Source organism: Saccostrea cucullata, unplaced genomic scaffold (assembly GCF_032062105.1).
Source record: "Saccostrea cucullata isolate Sc308-1 unplaced genomic scaffold, CSIRO_AGI_Scuc_v1 ctg78, whole genome shotgun sequence".
In the NCBI taxonomy this organism is placed as follows: domain Eukaryota; kingdom Metazoa; phylum Mollusca; class Bivalvia; order Ostreida; family Ostreidae; genus Saccostrea; species Saccostrea cuccullata.
This window is the reverse complement of record NW_026940638.1, coordinates 1,084,636-1,111,587: the sequence shown is the minus strand read 5'-3', so window position 1 is coordinate 1,111,587 and position 26,952 is coordinate 1,084,636. Positions and strand designations below refer to the sequence as shown.

The following is a 26,952-nucleotide window of genomic DNA, read 5'->3' as shown; positions in this document are numbered from 1 at the left end:
TCAAGTACATGTACCTACAGTATTTCACAAAAATAAGGTTGCAAAAATGTTATTCTGCAGTATATCATTTTGGAAACACATTTGGACTCGATTTGAATAAACTTGAATCTACACTACCTTAGGATGCTTCCACATGAGTTTCATCTTTGCTGGTCCAATGGATTTGAAGAAAAAGATTTTTAAAGATTTTTCCTATATATTCAGACTTGCCTACCCTTTTCATTGCAAGGGTGTAATTTCGGTACATTTTTGGTGGAATTTCAGAGGTAAAAGCGTTATCAATCATGTTTACCTATTTTTTGGTTTTACTATACTTTATTTTCTTTCAAAACAATCGAAATTGTACAATACTAAACAAAGCTGGCATAAACTTATCATAATTTTTCGAATCATCTGTTAGCAAAAAAAGTGTTGTAAAATACAAATATCCTATATCAAGCTCAATTCAACCATACACCCTTTAAGAAGCCTTTGGTCAATTTGTATCAAATCACTTAATCGAAGGCTTACGTTTAAATGTTATAACAAACCGTACATTTTAACATTTTTTTTAGCTCACCTGAGCCGAAGGCTCAAGTGAGCTTGTCTGATCACATTTTGTCCGGCGTCCGTCTGTCTGTCTGTAAACTTTTCACATTTTCGACTTCTTCTCAAGAACCGCTGGGCCAATTTCAACCAAACTTGCCACAAAGTATCCTTGGGTGAAGGGGATTCAAGTTTCAAATGAAGGGCCACGCCCTTATTCAAGGGGAGATAATTGGGAATTAATGAAAATTTAGTGGTATATTTTAAAAATCTTCTTCTCAAGAACCACTGTGCCAGGAAAGATGAAACTTATGGGGAAACATCCTCAGGTAGTGTAGATTCAAGTTTGTTCAAATCATGACCCCCGGGGGTAGGGCGGGGCCAAAATGGCCGACCAAAGTTTTACATAGAAATATATAGGAAAATTCTTTAAAAATCTTCTTCTCAAGAATGACATAGCCATAATTCATCATATATATATGGAAGCATGTTCAGGTAGTGTAAATTCAAGTTTGTTCAAATCATGACCCCCGGGGGTAGAGCGGGGCCAAAATGGCCGACCAAAGTTTTACATAGAAATATATAGGAAAATTCTTTAAAAATCTTCTTCTCAAGAATGACAAAGCCATAATTCATCATATTTATATGGAAACATGCTCAGGTAGTGTAGATTCAAGTTTGTTCAAATCATGACCCCCGGGGGTAGGGCGGGGCCAAAATGGACGACCAAAGTTTTACATAGAAATACATAGGAAAATTCTTTAAAAATCTTCTTCTCAAGAATGTCAAAGCCATAATTCATCATATTTATATGGAAACATGCTCAGGTAGTGTAGATTCAAGCTTGTTCAAATCATGACCCCCGGGGGTAGGGCGGGGCCAAAATGGACGACCAAAGTTTTACATAGAAATACATAGGAAAATTATTTTAAAATCTTCTTCTCAAGAATGACAAAGCCATAATTCATCATATTTATATGGAAACATGCTCAGGTAGTGTAGATTCAAGTTTGTTCAAATCATGACCCCCGGGGGTAGGGCGGGGCCAAAATGGCCGACCAAAGTTTCACATAGGAATACATAGGAAAATTCTTTAAAAATCTTCTTCTCAAGAATGACAAAGCCATAATTCATCATATTTATATGGAAGCATGCTCAGGTAGTGTAGATTCAAGTTTGTTCAAATCATGACCCCGGGGGGTAGGGCTGGGCCAAAATGGCCGACCAATGTTTTACATAGAAATATATAGGAAAATTCTTTAAAAATCTTCTTCTCAAGAATGACATAGCCATAATTCATCATATATATATGGAAGCATGCTCAGGTAGTGTAGATTCAAGTTTGTTCAAATCATGACCCCCGGGGGTAGGGCGGGGCCAAAATGGCCGACCAAGGTTTTACATAGAGATATATAGGAAAATTCTTTAAAAATCTTCTTCTCAAGAATGACAAAGCCATCATTCATCATATTTATATGGAAGCATGTTCAGGTAGTGTAGATTCAGTTTTGTTCAAATCATGACCCCCGGGGGTAGGGCGGGGCCAAAATGGCTGACCAAAGTTTTACATAGAAATATATAGGAAAATTCTTTAAAAATCTTCTTCTCAATCATTTTCTAAAAAATAGCAAATCCATGATTGGTCATGGGACTACTTTTGGATTTAAACTTTACAATAAAAAGCCATTTTATACTAGTCCTACCCTTGGTGTTCAAGTGAGCGATGTGGCCCATGGGCCTCTTGTTATCTTTTTTAACACTCATATTTCTCTATCTTGTTCCAAGAAATGTTAAAATAGACTTAACTGAGCATAGAAATGGTTGTATGTTTTGCAGTATCGTTTAATAGTTAATTTCAACATGTCAGCATGTCGTACTTTAACTCTGAATTTAGACGTTCATAATGAAATTTCAACCAAAATATCAAAAGCGTAAAATTAATATAAGTGGCGTAATAGCGTAATTTTGTGGTAAAAAGCGGAAGAATTACGCCAAAAGCGGAAGGGTAGGCAGGTCTGTATATTTCTGTGTTAATCTTTGATCAGCCATTATGGCCCTGCCCTAAACCCGGGGGTCATGATTTGAACAAACTTGAACCTACACTACCTGAGGATGCTTCCACTTGAGTTTCATCTTTCCTGGCCCAGTGGTTCTGGAGAAAATAATTTTCCTATATATTCCTATGTAAATCTTTGATTGGCCATTTTGGCCCCGCCCTGCCCCTGGAGGTCATGATTTGAACAAACTTCAATCTACACTACCTGAGGATGCTTCCCTAAAAGTTTTATCTTTCCTTGCACTGGCATACATGCCAACTTTCCTGATTTAGGCGGGATCCTCCCGATTTTACCCTTTCATCCCGCCTTCCCGATCGGGAGAGAAAAATTGCCCTAATTTCCCGATTTGATAAAAAAATCACCTTAAAATTTCAGATTTTAAAAGTTTCCCTACCGCTGAATTTTGACAATCGGGATAACAATGTCAGACTTGTATATTCAATGCACACAGATAAGTTTCACTGTTTATTTAACCAGGTGTTCATTACTAATTAGTCACAGGAAATCACTTCACGCATGAACGCACGCAGTTGTCCAGGTACGAGTAGCTTATAGCTTGGGGCAATTAGGGATTATCTTGTCAGTTTTAAGGGGTATGCAAGGTGAAACACATAGATTAACGTGATAACTGTTAGTGTTAGTCATTTTATTAAAAACATAAATTAAAGACAATACAAGAGATGTTTGTAAAACACTTATGCCCCCCTCCCCCACAAATTGGAATTTTTCTAAGTCCAGAAGGGCATAACTCTGTCAAAAATGGTGTGATCATACCCAAAACATACCTTGACCAAGATATTCATCTGACTAATCTGTATACTAAATTCCATTTCAATATATGCAACCTCTCCAAAGAAAATGAACGGAAACTGCAAAAATATGGAATTTTTCTAAGTCCAAGGGGCATAACTCTGTCAATTATGGTGCAATCATACCCAAAACAGAACTTGACTTAGATATACATCTGACTAATCTGTATACTAAATTCCATTTCAATATGTGCAACCTCTCCAAAGAAAATGAGCGGAAACTGCAAATAATTGGAATTTTTCTAAGTCCAAGGGGCATAACTCTGTCAATTATGGTGCGATCGTACCCAAAACAGAACTTGACCTAGATATTCATCTGACTAATCTGTATACTAAATTCCATTTCAATATGTGCAACCTCTCCAAAGAAAATGAACGGAAACTGCAAATAATTGGAATTTTTCTAAGTCCAAGGGGCATAACTCTGTCAATTATGGTGCGATCATACCCAAAACAGAACTTGACCTAGATATTCATCTGACTAATCTGTATACTAAATTCCATTTCAATATGTGCAACCTCTCCAAAGAAAATGAGCGGAAACTGCAAATAATTGGAATTTTTCTAAGTTCAAGGGGCATAACTCTGTCAATTATGGTGCGATCATACCCAAAACAGAACTAGACCTAGATATTCATGTGTTATACCTGTATACCAAATTTCATTTCAGTATGTGCAACGGTTATGAAGAAAATGAACGGAAACTAAATGGACCGACAGACCGACCGACCGACCGACAGACAGCAGCAAAGCAATATGCCCTCCCTTCTTCGAAGGGGGGCATAAAAATACTAATTAAACCATAAAATCGGAATCCAAAGAGATCGTTTTTTGAAAACGAAAGTAGAAAACTACAAAGCATAGCTGATGATTTTATCTACCTATAATAAAAAATATTTCTAAGTTGCAAATTAAAATATTATGAAAAAATTAAGATGAAACAATCAAGTGTATTTCAATTAGAATTTCTTTTCCCTCCCTTCTCCCAAAAGTAATGTGCATGACTTAAGGAAATACCCACAAGGCACCATCAAGCCTGACAAATTTCATGACTGTAAAAAAAAAATAATTTTCTTTTAGATATGTGGCATAAATTTCTGTAAATTTAATATCTAATTAGAATTTCTAATATATATAAAAAATCTCAAAAATGTTTCCAGAAACAGGACTTTACAGTATCAAAACCTCATATTTTTTAGCCTTTGAAAAAACAATTTAAAAGTTGTAAAATTTTCAATTTTTCACTAAATTATGTGTTCTGGTAGAAAAAAAATGTTGTTTACATATGTAACTAAATACCCCTTCTTAAGTGAAAGAGGCACCTATTTTAGCAGAAATATTTCAATTTTGAAAGAAAAACATTATTTTTTGTGTTAAATTAATTCTTAAGTTGTATTGATAAGTAATATCAATATTATAAATTTAAAAAAAAGATCATTTCATAATCATTTAATTTCACGACAAAATGTCGCGAATCTTAAGCTTTGAAAATTGTCGTCACGCGCTAAATCCCCCATGGGAATTTTCAAAAGTTGGCATGTATGCACTGGTACCTGAGGAGAAGATTTTTAAAGAATTTTCCTATATATTTCTATGTTAAACTTTGATTGGCCATTGTGGCCTCGCTCTTACCCCGGGGGTTATGATTTGAACAAATTTAAATTTACACTACCCGAGGATGCTTCCATATAAGTTTCATTTTTCCTGCCACAGTGCTTCTTGAGAAGAAGATTTTTAAAACATACCACCAAATTTAACTATTTCTTAATTATTTCCCCTTGATTAGGGTGTGGCCCTTCATTTGAACAAACTTGAATCCCCTTCACCTAAGGATACTTTGTGCCAAGTTTGGTTGAAATTGGCCTAGTGGTTCTTGAGAAAAAGTCGAAAATGTGAAAAGTTAACGACGACGACAACGCCAACGACAGACAACAGACAAATTTTGATCAGAAAAGCTCACTTGAGCCTTCGGCTCAGGTTAGCTAAAAATTGAAGCATTTACAAACTTAAAATTGCAGTAAAATGATTTGGTTCAGGAAAACCTTTATTTATTATGTTGCAAATTAAAACTGTAACATTGCTCAACAATTAAAAATTCTATCACAAAATATATCACATAACATTTCTTTAAATGTTCTATCATCGTTGGAAACCCACGGTCCGTCTTGCTTCTAGAAGCAAGAACTACTATGGGTTACCAACTATGTTCTATATAAAAGATCCTCCTTTTCTTATAGTCTGAAGTGACAGTTCTATCATAATCACTTTAGAATTTTTCTTTTGTGATTTAACAACACTAACAAATACTATATACAGGGAAATTTTCACCCCCGTTTTATTTTCGCCCCATTTGCCCTATCCTCTTTTGGGCGAATTTAAAACGGGGCGAATTGAAAGATGACAGTATTATTTCTTAAACAAAACTGTAAGTGGGCGAATTTAAAACGGGACAAAATTGTTTTCAAGTGTGAAAAGGCGAAAATAACACTGGGCAAAAATAACCCTGTATACAGTACTGCTTTGAAAGAGGGAAGCAAATGAAATTCCTTTCAAGAAGTAGCTTATTTAACCATTTCTAATAACCGTTTCTCATAAATTGATATCCTAGTTTAAATGATATTGTTAAGTTCAAAATCATCAGGAGAGAAAGGTCAGAGGTCAAACACGGGAAGTTCCTCCTCCTCCTCGTTTTCCTTGTCGCTGTCCAGAAGTGACGGATCAATGCGGGGCAGTTCTCTCCGCCGCTTACACTTGTTTCTTGACACTTCGTCTGTTGTTTCACAGGAACTGACTACAACAGGACTCTCACTGACCACAGACTCATCTGGAATAAATTTCACAAGTCCTTTGAAAATTCTTTTTTAGATTATAAAAAAGATTTCAAAGAAAGCAAGTGTATTTACAGTGAAGAAATTCAAGAAGAATTCGGTAGCCATGTTTTTCAGAGTCTCTGTAGTTGCAGGTTTCACAATAAACTGTAAATTAGGATGATTTTTGTCCTTAATCTTTAAGTTTCAAATAGTGATATACCAAACTTTGCAATATTGATTTAATGCTTTCCAGTCATTATCTTACCAGGTGTGTTATGACCCTCCTTAAATCTGACAAATTTTAGCAATGGCAGTTGTGTCAAAGACTTAACTCATTTCTTTGTAGGGAGTTTACAATGCATTGGACATGTACCTTGCTTTGGACAAATTTAAGAAATAATCTTGCATCTAGATCTAACCTGATTGATTCTTTCTGTCTTAAAGCAGAAATTTGAAACTTTTTTTATGATTCAATATCTTTCAAAGTACATTGTGATATAAATACCACAGTAAAGATCTTGAAGTGATGTAATATTTGACATCTCAAAGGGAAGTAATTTAAACAACAATTTTTTGAAATTACAAATTTTAAGAGTTGTTTTCCTTACTTTAAGAGAATAAATCTGTATTGGTTGAGTGTTGTAAATAAAGGATAACTTTATGGAAAACTTTAAGAAATTTTATTTCAGAAATCGAATTCATTTTAAAAGCCTTGTGTGTAGTTAAATTTATTTCAACATGCATTGGACAAGAATTCACCATGCATCCTGCAATGTTCATTTTTTTTTAAAGACCAACACAATAAAGGTCAAATATCCAAAGCTTGATGTAAATTGTCTGATCCATGATAAATTGTTGCTCATTCAATAGAAATCATTTTTTAATTACAAAAATTTCTCATCAAATGACATAATATAATGTCATAATTTCATTTTTAAATCACATAATACACATTTAGCTCCCTTTAATATAATTCAGTAAGCAGCTATAGCTCCAGAATTTTTCCCCAGTACGAGAAGTCCACTGCCAGGTGATTCCCCCTACCTGTTTGTCCTGTTAGTGACATTGGGGGACTTTCTTCTTCTTCCTCCTGCTGTTTCCTTTTCCTGCTGCTTCTCTTTGGTTGTCTGGTAGGTAGGCTGGAGGAGGACCCCTGAGACAAGCTGTTTAACAGAGAACTCAAACTGTGACGAGCCTCCTCAGAATCCTGCATCCCATCTTTACGAGCTGCAATAGTTTGTAACAGTACAGATTACCAAAAAAAAAAAGCCCCATCCTTAAAAGCTATAATTAGCTTTAGTTTTATAATAATTAGACAAGGTAAAAAAAAAAATTTTTTTTAGAATTTTAAGACTTTTTTTTATCACTTTATTGAAGGAAACTGTACTTAAAAATTAAAAAAAATTCTGAATTGATTAAATTTTTTTTTTTTAGAATTTTAAGACTTTTTTTTATCACTTTATTGAAGGGTACTGTATTTGAAAATTTAAAAGAAATTCTGAATTGATTGCAAATTTAAAAAACCAATTTCCATCATTCAGAAGGAATAACCCAGAACCAGTTAACCACTGCAATGCTTATATGATAGAGTCCGAGTCTTTTACACAGTAATTGTTCCTTACCTCTACACATGGAGATAACTTTCCCCCAGAGTTGGTTTTTCTCCAGATTGTTTAAATGTCCCACAATAAAAAGATGATGCCTGGCTCTTGTCAAAGCAACATTAGTTCTCCTGTAAATGAGAAATAAATTGTGTTAAGATGAATAAAATATCAAAGATTAGGCATATAATGAGTCAAGTTATATAACAGAATAAATTTGTGCTGTTGTACATTTTTAATAGCTGTCAGAGACTCAAAATTCTACCAAGTACATGTAAATGCAGTGGTTGTACTCTTGTGTTTATCTATAAAGTCTGTGTTTGAATACTTGGTTGTCTATAAAGTCTTAGTGTTTTAACATATGGTTGTCTATAAAGTCTGTGTTTGAATACTTGGTTGTCTATAAAGTCTTAGTGTTTTAACATATGGTTGTCTATAAAGTCTTAGTGTTTTAACATATGGTTGTCTATAAAGTCTTAGTGTTTTAACATATGGTTGTCTATAAAGTCTTAGTGTTTTAACACATGGTTGTCTATAAAGTCTTTGTGGTTGTACACTTTTGGTTGTCAATTAAGTCTATGTGTTTGAACATGTGGTTGTCTATAAAGTCTTTGTGGTAGTTTCCTTACTTGTGATTGTCTATAAACCCAGTGTTGTTGGTGCGTACACAAGACAGGAAAATGATATTCCTCTCACCACCCTGGAAAGCATCTACAGTTGAAACAAGGATGGACTTTGTTTCATTCTGACTGCAGTTTCTATTTGAAAGTAAAAAAAAAAAAGTTAAAGCAAATCTCCGAATTTGATAGCTGATTCTGTTTGCCAGACAATGCTTGAAAACATCTTGGATAATCCTTCCTCCAAATTCTTTTTTATACTTTAGATAGAAATATGAAATTTTTAAAAGTGGCTTATAGAATGGTTTACAGTAGAATGTACTTATTGTCTAAATTAAGCCTACCTGCTGGTGCCCAGCTTGGCTATGATGCTGTACATCTGGGATTTATAGAGTGTAATCACCCCTATAGAAGTTGAATCCACCCCAGCATTGACTAAAGCCTCTATCATAAATGCAATAAAATCTGCCTCCTTTTCATTTGAAAAACTTCCACTGGAGTCATTATCTTCTTGTCCATTACACACATTGTAAAAACAGAGTGTGGGTAAAATATCCTTAAAAGAGAAATTCTCAAAGTTAATTATCAGAATCTCACATGTATTATATTAAGACAAAATATTCATTGTAAGTGCTATCATGGAGAGCTATTATAGAGAGTCTAAATTTACCAAAACAGGTGCCCTGTCTGTGGCCTTGACACCGTCCAGCAGCTGACCTTGATAAAACAGAGTGTTGGCAAGGTCACTGATGACTGGGTGACATCTGTATTGTGTTCTCAGCAGAGTGGGAATGTGGCCCTGAAGCAGAAATAAACATGGTAAAAATCCATTATAACTTACTGACAATCAGTGACAAGACCTGTCTGAATAACAGTAATCAGAAACTGGTTCTAAAGTTCTAAAGAGACGATGATACCATTTTGATGAGTCGATCAAACATGGTCTGCTCCAGGCCTTCTGAGTGGTTGGCCTCTGAACCCTGAATTGTGGGATCTAATTGCTACAAATTAAACAAGAGACGTTTGTAAAACACTTATGCCCCCCTCCCTTCCCCCCAAAATTGAAATTTTTCAAAGTCCAAAAGGGCATAACTCTGTCAAAAATGGCGAGATCGTATGTAAAACAGAACTTGACCTAGATATTTATCTGATAAATCTGTATACTAAATTGCAATTCAGTATGTGCAACCTCTGCAAAGAAAATGAACAGAAACTGCAAATAAATGAAATTTTTCTAAGTCCAAAAGGGCATAACTCTGTCAAAAAAGGTGCGATCGTACCCAAAACAGTTCTTGACCTAGATATTTATCTGATATATCTGCTTACCAAATTTCATATCAGTATGTGCAACTGTTGTGAAGAAAGTGAACGGAAACTAAGTGGACCGACAGACAGCAGCAAAGCAATATTCCCTCCTTTCTTCAAAGGGGGGCATAAATATTATGCAAAAAATCATGTATGTGTATGACATACTGCATCTGCTTGCAAATCATCCAATGAGAAACATATACCATAGTCAATAAACTTTCTAATTCAATAATTTGGTTATGAAGTTTTAAGAAACACAGACATGAAGAAATACCTTAGGATCTCCTACAAGTACCAGTTTTTCACAAGCAAACTTAGACATCGGGAACAGAGAAGCAGGTTCTGTCATCTGACTGCACTCATCTAATATAACCACCTGTCAACAATGCATGGCATTTATCATGAATTTACTAAAGAAGAATTAATTAACTGTAATCTGCATTGGCTAATGTAATAAAGAGAAATGAATTAATGATCAATGAAATTTACTTACTGGAAACTTTAGGTCTTTGAGACTGGGAGCAACACATGAAGCACAAGTGACTCCAACCACTGCAACATTACCAAGCCTCTGAATTATAGGAAAAAAAGACGTAAATTACACACACCAGACTTTTTTAAACCAGAAGTCTCTGTCGAGACTGTAGCTCTACTGGTTTGTACTTGTAACAAAGGATGAGGAAAAAAAGCCATTGCCATCTGACCAAAACTGTAGAAGGAGTAGCATTTTAAAGGAATTTCACAGAGAATTCTATTTTTAGTAACCATGGCAACAACGTTCATCGAAATCAAAAATCGATGCACTATTTTATGTATCTTAGTGTAGTCTACTTGTGTGCCAAGTTATATTGAAATCAGATCAAAACTGTAGGAGGAGTAGCATTTTACAGGAATTTCACAGAGAATTCTATTTTTAGTAACCATGGCAACACCATTCATCCAAATCAAAAAATCCATGCATAGAATTATTTATCTTACTGTAGTCTACTTGTGTGCCAAGTTATATTGAAATCGGATCAAAACTGTAGGAGGAGTAGCATTTTAAAGGAATTTCACAGAGAATTCTACTTTTAGTAACCATGGCAACAACGTTCATCAAAATCAAAAATCGATGCAATATTTTATGTATCTTAGTGTAGTCTACTTGTGTGCCACGTTATATTGAAATCAGATTAAAACTGTAGGAGGAGTAGCGTTTTACAGGAATTTCACAGAGAATTCTATTTTTAGTAACCATGGCAACACCGTTCATCAAAATCAAAAATCAAAAAAAAATTTATGTATCTTAGTGTAGTCTACTTGTGTGCCAAGATATATTGAAATCAGATCAAAACTGTAGGAGGAGTAGCATTTTAAAGGAATTTCACAGAGATTTCTATTTTTAGTAACCATGGCAACACCGTTCATCAAAATAAAAAATCGATGCACTATTTTATGTATCTTAGTGTAGTCTACTTGTGTGCCAAGTTATATTGAAATTAGATCAAAACTGTAGGAGGAATAGCGTTTTAAAGGAATTTCACAGAGAATTCTATTTTTAGTAACCATGGCAACAACGTTCATCAAAATCAAAAATCGATGCACTATTTTATGTATCTTAGTGTAGTCTACTTGTGTGCCAAGTTATATTGAAATCAGATCAAAACTGTAGGAGGAGTAGCGTTTTACAGGAATTTCACAGAGATTTCTATTTTTAGTAACCATGGCAACACCGTTCATCAAAATCAAACATAGGTAATCAGAGATTACAGAGCTCACCTCAACGAATGTTGTCTTTAAGTAAGGCAAAGTCACAAAATTAACCAACAAAAAGTATACATTCCAAAAATGAAAATATTTTTAAAAGCAATTTTGATCTGATACTTTGAAATAGACCTACATAAAAAATTTAAACTACTTCTTCTTCATGAAAATGTAATGAAAATCCAGCATCTGAAGCAAATTTGAGAGTTTTCATCTCTTGATGCAGCATTTGTGAAAGTTATGTTTATACAATGTTATATAAGCCTTATAGTTTTTGGTAATAGACCTGCAACCATAACTTTTACCTTGTCTATTATCTGAAAAATGTTTGTCCAATTCAGCATCCGAATCAAGTCCATTAGTGTGCATCTTTAGATGTATCATCCATGCAAGTTTGCTCATTATAGGGCTCATAGTTTATTGGAAATGAAACATGCATTAAAACTAACATTTTCACTCATCCACAAAAAGTAGGTCAGATTCAGCTTCCGAAGCAAGCCTGGAAGTATGCATCCTTAGATGTATCATCTATGCAAGACTGGTCATTAAAGAACTCATAGTTCCTTGGAAATGAAACCTGCACCAAAAACTTTTAACTATTCACTCAACCGGAAAATGTAGGTCAGATTCAGCATCCGAAGCAAGCCTGGTAGTGTGCATCCTTAGACGTATCATCCATGCAAGTTTGGTCAACATAGGGCTTATAGTTACTTGGAAATGAAACCTGCACCAAAAACTTTAACCTGTTCACTCAACCGGAAAATGTAGGTCAGATTCAGCATCCGAAGCAAGCCCGGTAGTATGCATCCTTAGATGTATCATCCATGCAAGTTTGGTCAACATAGGGCTTATAGTTACTTGGAAATGAAACCTGCACCAAAAACTTTAACCTGTTCACTCAACTGGAAAATGTAGGTCAGATTCAGCATCCGAAGCAAGCCCGGTAGTATGCATCCTTAGATGTATCATCCATGCAAGTTTGGTCAACATAGGGCTTATAGTTACTTGGAAATGAAACCTGCACCAAAAACTTTAACCTGTTCACTCAACTGGAAAATGTAGGTCAGATTCAGCATCCGAAGCAAGCCCGGTAGTATGCATCCTTAGATGTATCATCCATGCAAGTTTGGTCAACATAGGGCTTATAGTTACTTGGAAATGAAACCTGCACCAAAAACTTTAACCTGTTCACTCAACTGGAAAATGTAGGTCAGATTCAGCATCCGAAGCAAGCCCGGTAGTATGCATCCTTAGATGTATCATCCATGCAAGTTTGGTCAACATAGGGCTTATAGTTACTTGGAAATGAAACCTGCACCAAAAACTTTAACCTGTTCACTCAACCGGAAAATGTAGGTCAGATTCAGCATCCGAAGCAAGCCCGGTAGTATGCATCCTTAGATGTATCATCCATGCAAGGTTGGTCAACATAGGGCTTATAGTTACTTGGAAATGAAACCTACACCAAAAACTTTAACCTGTTCACTCAACCGGAAAATGTAGGTCAGATTCAGCATCCGAAGCAAGCCCGGTAGTATGCATCCTTAGATGTATCATCCATGCAAGTTTGGTCAACATAGGGCTTATAGTTACTTGGAAATGAAACCTGCACCAAAAACTTTAACCGGAAAATGTAGGTCAGATTCAGCATCCGAAGCAAGCCCGGTAGTGTCCTTAGATGTATCATCCATGCAAGTTTGGTCAACATAGGGCTTATAGTTACTTGGAAATGAAACCTGCACCAAAAACTTTAACCTGTTCACTCAACCGGAAAATGTAGGTCAGATTCAGCATCCGAAGCAATCCCGGTAGTATGCATCCTTAGATGTATCATCAATGCAAGTTTGGTCAACATAGGCCTGATAGTTACTTGGAAATGAAACCTGCACCAAAAACTTTAACCTGTTCACTCAACCGGAAAATGTAGGTCAGATTCAGCATCCGAAGCAAGCCCAGTAGTATGCATCCTGTGTGCAAGTTTGGTCAACATAGGGCTTATAGTTACTTGGAAATGAAACCTACACCAAAAACTTTAACCTGTTCACTCAACCGGAAAATGTAGGTCAGATTCAGCATCCGAAGCAAGCCCGGTAGTATGCATCCTTAGATGTATCATCCATGCAAGTTTGGTCAACATAGGGCTTATAGTTACTTGGAAATGAAACCTGCACCAAAAACTTTAACCTGTTCACTCAACCGGAAAATGTAGGTCAGATTCAGCATCCGAAGCAATCCCGGTAGTATGCATCCTTAGATGTATCATCCATGCAAGTTTGGTCAACATAGGGCTTATAGTTACTTGGAAATGAAACCCACACCAAAAACTGCACCAAAAATGTTAACCTGCTCCAAAAACATTAACCTGGTAATTCCTTTGCTGAAATTGCAGCATCTGAAACTTTGTCTGGTACAATAAAACACACTAAAACCATTTTCCATGCATGTCTAATCAGTATAGGACACAGAAGTAATTAAAAAGAAAACTGCTCCAAAAAACTTAACCTTAACCTGGGACGCCGACGCCGACACCGACGCCGACGCCGACGCCGAGGGTATCACATAAGCTCCCCCCAACTTCGTTGAGGTGAGCTAAAAATCAAAAAAAATTTTATGTATCTTAGTGTAGTCTACTTGTGTGCCAAGATATATTGAAATCAGATCAAAACTGTAGGAGGAGTAGCATTTTAAAGGAATTTCACAGAGATTTCTATTTTTAGTAACCATGGCAACACAGTTCATCAAAATCAAAAATCGATGCACTATTTTATGTATCTTAGTGTAGTCTACTTGTGTGCCAAGTTATATTGAAATCAGACCAAAACTGTAGGAGGAGTAGCGTTTTGAAAAATTGTTACAGACAGTCAGACAGATGGACGGACGACGGACACCCTACTATCGCATAAGCTCTTCTGGTCTTTGACCAGTATAGCTAACTAGAACTGTCCAAACGGGACAAAATACCCCCCGCTGGGTTTTTCAGAAGTAAGTTTTTCCATAAAGATATGTTTCAAACAGGAATTATGAAATTTTTCTTCCAGTGACCTTGAACTTCCCAAAATGACCTTGGATCAAGGTCATGACACACCCTTGGGACATGGGCAATCTTTGTGTAAAATGAGAACCTACCAAGTTTATCCATAAGAAAGATATGGACCAGACACAAATTAGGAAATTTTTCTTCCAGTGACCTTGAACTTCTCCAAATGACCTTGGGTTATGGGCAATCTTTGTGTGAAATGAGAACCTACCAAGTTTATCCATAAGAAAGATATGGACTGGAAAAGAATTATGAAATTTTTCTTCCAGTGACCTTGAACTTCCCAAATGACCTTGGATCAAGGTCATGACACATCCTTGCATCAAGGGCAATCTTTGTGTGAAATGAGAACCTACCAAGTTTATCCATAAGAAAGATATGGACCAGACACGAATTATGAAATTTTTCTTCCAGTGACCTTGAACTTCAACAAATAACCTTGGGTCAAGGTCATGACACACCCTTGGGTCATGGGCAATCTTTGTGTGAAATAAGAACCTACCAAGTTTATCCATAAGAAAGATATGGACCGGACATGAATTATGAAATTTTTCTTCTAGTGACCTTGAAGTTCCCCAAATGACCTTGGGTCAAGGTCATGACACACCCTTAGGTCATGGGCAATCTTTGTGTGGAGTAGTGGATTCTAATGTCCCTCTGTAAGAAAGATATGGACCGGACACGATTGCACAGACAGACGGACAGCTAGCTAGAGGGACGGACGGACAGCTAGACAGACGGACAAGGTGATTCCTATATATCCCCCAAACTTCGTTTGTGGGGGTATAAAAATCAGCAATTTTATTACTGTACATAAAAAGTAACTACCGTATAAGTGGAAATTTTAGCGAGAGGCAAATTTAGCAATTTCTACCGAAAATCTGGTATTTTATTTTCAGCGAGAAGTAATTTTAGCGATTTTAAAATGCTAACTAAAGAAGCTATTACAAATAATGCGCAATTAATTTTTAGCAATATTCAATTTTAGCGATGTAAGCACCCTCACATATAATGCCAAAATTAAATCCTCGCTAAAAATTCTACTTATACGGTATTAAATATTTTTAACATTACAAAAGTGAGTTATACATATATGAACAACTATCTGATAAAACAAATCAAAATTGCATTTTTTGGCTGTTTGACTAACCTTCTTATTTTCACCAAGCTTATGTTTTTCTATGCTTTGCCGTACATTGCTAAAAATTTAAATTATAATGTGATTTATACATGTACTTAGAAGTTTTAGAGATAAACAAATCTTTTAAATTCTAATAACTGTAATAAACACTATTTTAAATAACTGTATTTCCTTTAATAAAGAGTTTTGATCTAATTCTTTGCAAATAAAGATAGAATGTAAAATACACAATAATTTGTATGTGCATGCATATATGTACATGACAACATGTATTATGTACTTCATATCAATACAAAAAAAATTAGGTTTCTCAAGTTCTAGCTATAATTTTTTTTGGGTCTTTAATATCATTTTATTCATTGTTCAATGTACTTCAATAGAAATCACTGACAAATGTAGGCTTTTCTAAGATTTTAACTAGAGTAATTGCCTCCTACTTTTTTCTGAGATTCTGACTATATTATTGTACTCCTACTGTTTTTCTGATGGACTGAGGTCACCACTTCTCATCATTTCCTGGAGATCCTTCAGCTCCTGACTCTCTGTACCAGTGGCATGTACACTACAACATAAAATACATGTATAATGTTATCAAGAGTTAATAATTATGTAATTATAATTCTACAAAACAAGACTGTAAAGCTTGTCTACACACAACTGATTTTTTTTTTTATTTACTGTAATTGTATTATATTATGGACAACAATTGGCAGAACTTTATTTCTGACGAAGTTAGTGTAAATTTAAATTACCCGGTAGTGCATTTTTTTTAATGTTCTTATTTATGTGCATTTAGCAGGCAAAATAGGCTTTCTGCCAAATGTTGTAAAAACAATAAACATGCTTTCTGTCAAATGTCATAAAAAGAATACACAACCATATGTAATACTTCTTATAGAAGGAGACAAACATATAAAAGTTTTTCCTTTTTTTTTTTTTAGAACATCACACTGTTTCCCAAACTTACCTGTAAGGTAACACTGGTTTAGCAATCTTCTTCATGCTTCCCACTCTCACAAAGTCCTCAAAGCCAATATCAAGTAATCTGTAAAGATCAAAATATGTATCTATGTAACAGCCATATGTACAATAATTCTACTAAGTCATTGGAACTGAAATTTTGTTAGCTTTTCTATGGCATATTATTGCATGAATTTTAATTAACTCTTTAACCTATACTTTGAAAGACTAAATTTTTAGTATTTAATGGAACTGTCCAAAAGAATTGGATGTTAGACTATGTGGTGAAATATGCTGGACTATACTATTAATTTTTTTAAACATCACACTATTCTTAACCATAGTTGGGGTCAGCTGTATATAACAGAATTTATTTGCAATAAGTTTGCATTAACAAAAATCACAATTGTAATATATTTTTCTTTAGAAATATCATCCAGTCTTAATCTCTCCAAAGATAACCAGTACCATACACATCAGATTTTCGGTGACACGTACCCCATGAGGACCCTGTCTACAGCGACATTTGTTGTGGAGGAGATGAGGATTTTCCAGGGGTAAGGCAGCCCGGGGGTGTAGCTCCCATTGACTTCAAACACCCTGACCAGGAACCGTACCATAACAGACAGCAGGAAGCTCTTCCCGGCCCCAAACACCCCTACAACATATATCCTCAATACTTGTCAAAGTGAAGGGGCAGTAGTTTAACTTCTCTTGTTTAAGTGGCATACAGAGAACCAAACACCAAGTTACTACCCATACTACTTAAACATAGCATTATATTCATATTAATTTTCTTGTCCGAATGTTTTTCCATACAAATGCATGTACAAGTATTTTGTGTTCAGTAAAACTAAAATATCTCTGTGTAAATTTAAAGTGGATTCATCATCTCTATACCGTGTATAAGAAGAAGGGAGGACACATCACTGTGACTGTCCTCACAAAACATGGCTGCCAGTCTCCTCAGTGCTGAGCCCTGGTCCGAGTTCAGAGAGTAGGTCCTCATAAACTCAGTAACCAACTCATTCTGAAAAACAAAACAAATCATAAAATGGAGAAATTTTGGAACATTACATAACACATTCTGACATGGGATGAAAAATAAGATCCTTTGGAGTGCTAGAATCCAAAGTGAGAAAAGAACATTTTTAATCATCTATTTACAAGTGCATTAGCTGCAGTCATAAAATTATTCCATAAAATTTGTAAACATATACTAGTACTTTCACATCAAATCAGTGGCCAATAAAATTAAAATTCTTAATAAAACAATCAAGAGTGGAAACATTAAGTATTTATTTAAATTAATACCATAGCATAAACAGGGACGTGAATGTTAGAGGCTGATTTGCCATGGTTCAGTCTGGGAGGCTGGAATCCTTTGTGGGTCTTACCAGCATCAGCACCGTCCCTGAATAAAACAAATTACATGTATACACAACAACGCTTACATATATATTTTACAAGAAGAATTTATCACTTACAATATAATTGGGTGGTTTCACATTCACAGTAATCAATTAATTTATTGCACTTACACACTGAGAAGTTGGCTGAGTATGGGCAGACAACTCTGTTGTACATTGTCCTGTATGTTGTCAAGGTAACTAAGCTCAGAACTGACATTTCCAGCTAACACAGCATGACAAGAGGCTGCAACAAATCACAGGAAATGGTAAAAAGAGAGACATGAAGTAATTTAGTATTTTCTATAAATTGGCATTATGTAGGTTTGTTGTTCAGACTTAAAGTTTGACAAGGAGCATCTATTAGTAATTTAAAATACATACACAATCAATCTTTAATATATCTAAAACAGTTCTCAAAAATCTTTAAAATATTTATAAAGGTTGAGAATTAAGACTACCATGATATATCCATGGTATTAAACAAAATACAGAAGCTCAACTGCAGTTCAAACATTATGGCAATTACTAAATTTGTACAAATGCACAAGTTTAAAATTTCCTTGGATCTAGATTTTTTAAATCTTGGACTACATAAATCTTTTATTTGCATGCTTGTTTTTCTTTCTATAAAATTTCAATAGTGATAAAATTTTACAATATATTCTATTTTCCTTTCTTAAATTATACATCTATCCTAAGAGACTTACAAAGTTTGATGTATTCTTAGCCAGTTAGGGCTGATTATTTAAATGTAACTATAAAATACTATAAGTAGGTCATGGTGACATTTTTGACTGCAATTTTCTAGCACAATATAAAAAATTGAAATATAATGGATATTTTTTTTTATTGGTTAATTAACACATGTATAAACTAGTTTGACAATTCATAAGTTGTACAAATATAGCTAATTTAGTTTTATATTTTGATACACTAAAACATCAAATTGTTTTAATTAATTACACCAATGTGACCTGAAAGATCTTTATCTGGACAAAGTTTGATGATTCTAAGCCAATCTCTTAATTAACACAACAACTCAAATGACAAAATTTGATTTTAAACCAATTAGTACCTGAGATACATAAAACTAGATAAAATTAAGGTCATGTGACCTACTGCTGCACCAAGATCTCGAATGACAAAGTTTGATGCTAATCCAATTAGTACCTGACAACATAAAACTAGCATTAATTTCTCTCTAATTTGACATGCAAATTTGATGATTCTGCTATCAAAATTAGCCATAAAATCTTAGGTCAGACCTACTTTTTGCTTGATAATTTTTAAGCCCATTAGTACAAACTGAATTCCTCTCAAAGCATAAACATTTGTTACAGATTCAACTGACAAAATTTGATGGTCATAGGTCTAATAGAAAAAATATGCCTTTTAAACAATTCAAAAACAAATGCCTAATTAAATGTTTTTTATAAATGTTTTAAGGCCTCTATATCAACTATATTTTGGTGATTCTTTTGTCTGAAATAATGTGATTAAATGTTTTAGAAAAGATTAGCCATAAATTTAGAATTTAAAAGACACCAACTATAAAGTTTTTTAAAAAATGTCAAAATATGCCTCTAAATCAAATTGAAAACAAGGTCACAGTGACCTTGAGCACATAGGCTGCAACACACATTTGAACAAACTTCTACACTACCTAGGATGATGTATAAATATCACTTTAGCTTTGAGGTACTTGAAAAGAAGATTTTAAAAGGTTTCCCTATATATCCCTGTGTAAAACTAATAGTTTTCTAGTTATCCACACTACCTGAGGATGATTCCACATGAGTTTCATCTTTCCTGGCCCAGTGGTTCTGGAGAAGAAGATTTTTAAAGATTTTTCCATATATTTGCTATAGCATCTTTGTTGCAAATATATAAAAATTGAAATATATATTTTTTTTAAATGAACACATATATAATTAGTTTTAATCATATTATACAATACTAATTTAGTTTTAATCATACACTAACACATCAATTTGTTTTAATATATCATTACAACTATTTAAAGATCTGCTCTACCTGAGGATGTTTCCACATGAGTTTCATCTTTCCTGCCATGGTTCAAGATATATTCTCTAAAACTAATTAGCACAAGCACACTATGAGGCTTCATTTCTTTTCCTGGCCCAGTGGTTCTCAAGAGATAAATTTTTTTTTAAATGCCATTAATTTTTAACAAATTCATGATTATCTCCCCTTGGAAAAGGGCTGGCCCTTATTTCAAACTGACAATAAACTTTGTGCATTAATTTCTCTCTTCTTGAAAGAAGATTGTGACATGCAAATTTCTGCTATCAAAATTACGACAACGACTACGACAATGACAGACAACGGACAAATTTTGATCAGAAAAGCTCACTTGAGCCTTCGGCTCAGGTGAGCTAACAAAAGCCCATAAAATTTAACAAGAGGCTCCAACAGCATAAACATTTGTTACAGGCGTTCATCATTTGCAAACTGTCTACACTACCTGTATATAATAAATATCACTAATCATAGCTTTGAAGTTTTTTTAAAAGGTTTCCCTATATATCCCTTGTAAAACTTGTTTTTTTAACCCTAGCCACGGGGGTCATGACAACAAACTATATTTTTACATTTTTCTTTCCTGGCCCAGGATTATGAAATTTTTAAAGATATTTATATATTCCTAGAAAACTTGGGTCGGCCATTTTGTTTTTTTAAAAAAATTCACTACCTAATTTCCAATGAGTCACAGTGGTTCTGGAGAAGAAGATTTTTAAAGATTTTTCCTTGTAAAATTTGGCTGGCCCCACCCTTGCACACAAACTTGAATCTACTTACCTGAAGATGATTCCATATGAGTTTCTTTTCCTGGCCCAGTGGTTCTGGAGAAGAAGATTTTTAAAGATTTTTCTTATATATTCCTATGTAAAACTTGGGTCGGCCATTGTAGCCCCACCCTTGCCCCGGGGGTTTTTGAACAAACATATTTGGCTATAGCATCTTTATGGTTCTTGAGAAGAAGATTTTTAAAAAATTTTCCTATATATTCCTATGTAAAACTTGTGGCCATTTTGGCCCCACACACATGTCTACACTACAAGATTCCACATGAGTTTCATCTTTCCTGGCCCAGTGGTTCTGGAGAAGAAGATTTTTAAAGATATATATTCCTATGTAAAACTTGCCCATTTTGGCCCCACCCTTGCCCCGGGGGTCATGATTTGAACAAACTTGAATCTACACTACCTGAAGTTACATGAGTTTCATCTTTCCTGGCCCAGTGGTTCTGGAGAAGAAGATTTTTAAAGATTTTTCCTATATATTCCTATGTAAAACTTGGGTCGGCCATTTTGGCCCCACCCTTGCCGCGGGGGTCATGCTTTGAACAAACTTGAATCTACACTATCTGAAGATGCTTCCACATGAGTTTCATCTTTCCTGGCCCATCGGTTCTGGAGAAGAAGATTTTTTAAAAATGCCATTAATTTTTAACAAATTTATGATTATCTCCCCTTGGAAAAGGGCGTGGCCCTTCATTTGAAAAACCTTTAAAATATTTGTGCCAAGTTTGGTTGAAATCGAAGTGGTTCTTGAGAAGAAGATGAAAATGTGATATATCCAACAACGACAACAACAACGACGACAACGAAACGATACAGAAAATTTTGCTCACTTGAGCCTTCGGCTCAGTTCAGGTCACAGTGACCTATTATGATGTCAATTACATCAACGTACAAGATTTGATGATCCTAATAGTAAGCAAAATAACAACGTTTTTAAAATTAAATTTTGGTCAACTTTGAAGTGACTTTGAGACCACGCCCTTTGCCCCAGGGTCATGCCTTGAACAATTTTTAATCTTCAACATATCCTGACCCTTGTATGTAAATGGTAGCCCTTGGGCCAAGGATACCCTGTGACAAATTTGACAATAATTGGCCAAGGGGTTCTTGAGTTATTGAGTTATGGCCCATATTCTAAAAAAGTTAACACACACGGCACACCGCACAAATGGCCATAGCATTAGCTCTTTGAGCCTTTAGCTCAGAAGAGCTAAAAAGACACCTTCATTTTTCCAGTTGGATGGTGAAAACTTGGACACTGGTTCTATCTCCACTTCATTCCCTGATGTTGGTCCATAGTACGTGCTTTTGGCCAGAAAGGTACAAGTAGAATCAAAATTCAGGTCTCTAGATACTATCCACAAATCATCTGAAATACAGTGGGCACCTCACTAATTATTTATTACTACTTATTTTTTTTAAAAACAAATTAATAAAGAAGTATGTTTTAAATGAAGTTAAATTTAATTCTTGCTAACAGCATTGAGAACAATGTAACTCAAAAGTATTTCAATAATTTTCATTCAAACCTTTGGAATAAAGTGTTGAGGAATCTTTTCTGGATAATCGTATGAAGTATTTTCTTTGCATTTTGTTTTCCCTCTGATACTTCTGCTTTGCCCATGGCTGAAGGGAAATTGAATACAAAAGGTTTATTTTTATTTTACCAAAGAAAAATTGAATGGTTCCTCCACTGACTACTAAGAGACTTACATTTTTGAAGTGGGCCAGAATGGTTTCCATCGACTTCTGAAGGTACTGGCACTGACAATAGAACATGATACGGTGTTGACGGAAATATGATGTCACACTACCAGCATCTGTCAATCGAACCTTAGCTCCGCCCATGTGATGTAATCCTATGTTTCCACTGGAGTCGGCCCATTGGAAAAACTGAATCATAAAATATATTATAATGTTAGATACATAAATAAATAATGGCTCATTGATAAATACTTTGTCTTTGTCTACCATATTTCAGAGTAGAATACATGTACCATGTAAATGGAAATTTTGGCAAAACACAAATTAAGAGATTTTTCCTAAAAACCAATATTTTTTTTGTAGGGTGATGTAATTTTAGCAATTTAAAATGCTCACTAAAGAAGCTATTACAAATAAAATGCAGCAAATGTTTATTGATATTCAATTTTAGCGATCTCGGCACCCTCGCTAATAATGCCAACATTAAATCCTCGCTAAAAGTTATACCTATAGGGTTTATATAGAATCCTGTGTACCTTACACCTCTGGCTGGCTGGGTTGGGACAGGAGTAGAAATATCTCCCCTTGTTGGGCCCCTCCTTCCTGACCTGGACCAGTTTGGAGGAGACCCCACAGTGACAGGGTGGTAAGGGGGATCCTGTATCCCTGGACTGACTGGACTGGGTGTTCTTCACTGAAATCAAGATTCATAAGAGATCCTAACACTGACAATTGCCAAGAACCTGGTCAAATATTATCTGTTCAATTTCAAATGTTTATTAGAAATATAAAAGTTAGTGATTTTTGAAAATTTTATTTACATGTACCTGGTAATGTGAATGTGCTATTATGATTAATTTGTATGTAATTTAAACCTTTATGTTCAAGTGCTCAAACAAAATAAAAAGTTAAAATATTTTTTAATCAACTAAGGAAATATAATTTATGGTAAGCAAGATACAAATATACTCTCTTGAGAGAGGACATTTATATAAGAAATCATTATTGCACTGACCTCTAGGACGACAATTAATTCAATTTTGCTTCAATCAATGCTAATAAAAATATTTTCAATCGCAAATATGAATAACAGAAGTTTATAAATCATTTATTTTTTTGTCATTAAATTAGTTAATCACAAATTTGCAATAAAATTTTCCGATGTCAAACATGCAGCTCATATTGCTTTAAATGTTTATAAGAAATATAAAAGTAACAAATGAAAGATGTAATAAAGAGTAATTACTATCTTGGAAATGTCAAAAATTGTGGTGTCTGTTTTTCAAGAAACGTTTGTAATGACATTTTAATGAGAGAAAACAAAATGATGCTGTCCAGTGCGTTGACACAACAAATTTTTGATAACTGCTTTATATTTTGATGAACTTTAATAATTATGATAGGATAAAATAAATAAATAGTGTCCAGAAAGCTAATACAGGTACTGATACATTTGGACTGTACCAGCTAGTGTAAGTATTGGACAATGTACTGACCTCTGAGGGCAGATATGTTTGTATTGGACAATGTACTGACCTCTGAGGGCAGATATGAGGACCTGTTTGTATTGGAAAATGTACTGTTTGTATTGGACAATGGACTGACCTCTGTTTGTATTGGACAATGTACTGACCTCTATTTGTATTGGACAATGAACTAACCTCTGTTTGTATTGGACAATGAACTGACCTCTGTTTGTATTGGACAATGAACTAACCTCTGTTTGTATTGGACAATGTACTGATTGGACAATGTACTGAACGATCTTCCTGACTGGGGTGGGGTTGTTCTCTACTTCTAACAGGCTGGCAAACTGAAGGTCATCCCATAAACTTCTCTGGAAGAAAAGAGAGTTTTAGTTATAAAACATTCATACAAACATATTCATTAAAAAGATTTTTCCCTATGCTAAAGAAAATGTGACAAACCTTTGATCCAATTAGGATGTTTGGTGAGGAGGTAGAGTTGAATATTGGAGGATTGAATCGCCTCTCAGCACTGATACATATCACAGAATCTGATGAACCATCTGAAATGTCTGTCTCTGGCACTCTCTGGCCTATAGGGGAGTTAAATTTAGAACTGGCTATGGAGCTTGCACTAACAGGCACTTTCTGTCTGGTGGATTTAGCGAGTTCTTTTTCTTCTAAATTGAGGGATTGGTTGTCTGGATAATTAAATCTGTAGGTTTTCTGCTCTGGAGAGTCAAACATAGGGGAGTTAACTTCAGAACTGACTTTAGAGTTCTCACTAACAGGCACTTTCTGACTGGTGGGTTTAGTGAGTTCTATGTCTACTGACTTGAGTGACAGGCTAGCTGGAGAATTATGTCTGTATGACTTCTGCTCTGGAGAATCATACAAACTTGGAGAGGAACCAAGACATATAAGGTCAAGGTTAGGGGATATTCCTACAAACTGATTGGAGGAGCTTGTTAAGTTTCCATGGTTTGAGGAGTAACTTTTCTGGTTGACATCTAAACTAGAAGAATCTATTATGTTGATTGGTGTATAATTACTTTCCATATTTCTTTGTATTATAGCATTTTTGGCAGTAGCTTGATTACTTTCATAAAGCATACTGTCATTATTATCATCAGTAAATGAATGTTGCCTGCCTTTGAAGCAGAACTTTCTACTTTTTCTGATACACTCTGTATCATTAAAAGATGTGACAGTGTCTGCATTTCCTCTCAGTGTAGGTGTGTTCAATGCAGTGCTCCTGAAACAGCCCAGTTGGGAAGATTGATCAGATGCAGCTGCCATATGACTTGTGGCCACGTTATGATTACGTCTTTGTGGCTCTGAATTTATCTTTCCTGAAGACGTGTTAAAGTCATAAGAACAGTTCAAATAATCCAGGTCTTCTTCCTCCTCATCCATAGGCATAAACTTCCCCCACTTGGACACAACAGATTCTGCATTTTCGATGGAATCATCTCTGTTGAGGTCTTTAAGATTGGTATCTAACTCTTGTCCTGATGAATTCACTGATCCATACTCTGTATTTCTGACAGAGTATGACGGGGAATCTTGAGACTGATCATCAAATGGCTGTCTCCCGAGGGCTATCTTACCAGGGTCCCTCACTGATCCATACTCTGTATCTCTGACAGAGTGGGACTGTAACTCTTGACACTGATCATCAAATGGCTGGCTCCCCAGGGCTATCTTACCAGGGTCCCTCACTGATCCATACTCTGTATCTCTGACAGAGTGGGACTGTAACTCTTGACACTGCTGATCGCCAAATGGCTGGCTTCTCAGGGCTATCTTAGGAGGGTCCCTGGCTGACTCCACATCAGGAGAGAACATTCTCCTGGACATTCCATATACACTGTCCTTACAGATCTCTTCATCATGTGAGTTAAATACCGTGACAGATCCTGATGTGATAAAGCTGTTATTGTTACTTATATTGTTCAGCACCTCTTCTTCTGTTTCCAGCAGCATGCCAGGGCTGTTGGTTGACATCATACCAATCTGAGGACATAATCTTGTTGTGGACTCATCATTCCTAATGCAATGCTTTCGAAAGTTGTTGTGATTGGGATAGTTTCTTTTCACATAAGAAGGTTTAGCAGTATTCATTGAACTCCCAATTTGTGACAGATTCTGTGACAGAAAAATATCTGATATGCATTAAATGATAAGAACTGAATAATTCATTTGAAAAACACTCACAAATATCCAACAGAATGGTTTAAATTCTCACCTCTTTATTTTTGTGGTCAACTTGTAACTTGTCAATCCAATCCCCACGGACAGCTTCCTCTGATTGAAATTCTTGATAACGAATGAAAGAAAGTCTTCAATTTCTATTACATAACTTGTCAACATTAAATAAAGTTTTAAACTTTTAATTTACTTTGTCAATTTTCAAATTTGATTAGAAATGCAATGCTCAATCTTCAAATATGTAAAAGATTACCTATTTTCTCAGCTTTGAGGCCACGTCTTACTTGACTTAAGGTGATGTTTGGTCCAGTCTTAGTATCAAAGCCTGTCCGTTGAGATTGTCTCTGAGCACCCATACCACTGACACTGCCTCTCATTCTGTATGAACCCAGTCTCTCAGAAATCTATTCAATGTTTGTACACTAACTGCATTATAAAGCTAAATGAAAATTTTATCAAGTGCTTTAAAAGAAGCATTAAGTAATCTTTGGTTTAATAATCAATTTAAAACAAGTGAAACAACCATCTTGCCCTCTAACCTATTGAAAATTAATTTAACAAAAAAATTGGTTGTACAAAGATAAAAATTAAAATAAACTTGACCTTCTCAGAGAGATCCTTCTCTTCTGTTTTCCGAGGACTTTTGATGAGTTCTGATGGGTGAGGAAGATCACTGAGAGCTAGAAATCAAATAGTATATAATTTGACAATGGTCTTATGAAAATT

The 26,952-nt window shown here is 35.0% G+C and overlaps 1 protein-coding gene across 1 annotated transcript in view; it reads right to left on the bottom strand.

The window, feature by feature from the left end:
- Positions 1-5,910: 5,910 nt before the first annotated feature.
- The window catches only part of LOC134255841 (uncharacterized), a 30,861-nt gene continuing 9,819 nt past the window's right edge, over positions 5,911-26,952 (bottom strand). The window contains 25 exon segments of the mRNA XM_062738391.1: positions 5,911-6,215; positions 7,246-7,428; positions 7,824-7,933; positions 8,432-8,560; positions 8,764-8,975; positions 9,090-9,218; positions 9,337-9,420; positions 10,002-10,103; positions 10,221-10,298; positions 15,658-15,706; positions 16,124-16,210; positions 16,616-16,693; positions 17,107-17,266; positions 17,509-17,638; positions 17,923-18,022; positions 18,150-18,264; positions 22,068-22,214; positions 22,375-22,471; positions 22,559-22,738; positions 23,086-23,254; positions 24,046-24,386; positions 24,478-26,163; positions 26,264-26,334; positions 26,480-26,630; positions 26,830-26,906. Of these exon segments, the coding sequence (XP_062594375.1) occupies positions 6,043-6,215; positions 7,246-7,428; positions 7,824-7,933; positions 8,432-8,560; positions 8,764-8,975; positions 9,090-9,218; positions 9,337-9,420; positions 10,002-10,103; positions 10,221-10,298; positions 15,658-15,706; positions 16,124-16,210; positions 16,616-16,693; positions 17,107-17,266; positions 17,509-17,638; positions 17,923-18,022; positions 18,150-18,264; positions 22,068-22,214; positions 22,375-22,471; positions 22,559-22,738; positions 23,086-23,254; positions 24,046-24,386; positions 24,478-26,163; positions 26,264-26,334; positions 26,480-26,630; positions 26,830-26,906 (4,838 nt within the window). The 3' untranslated portion in view covers positions 5,911-6,042.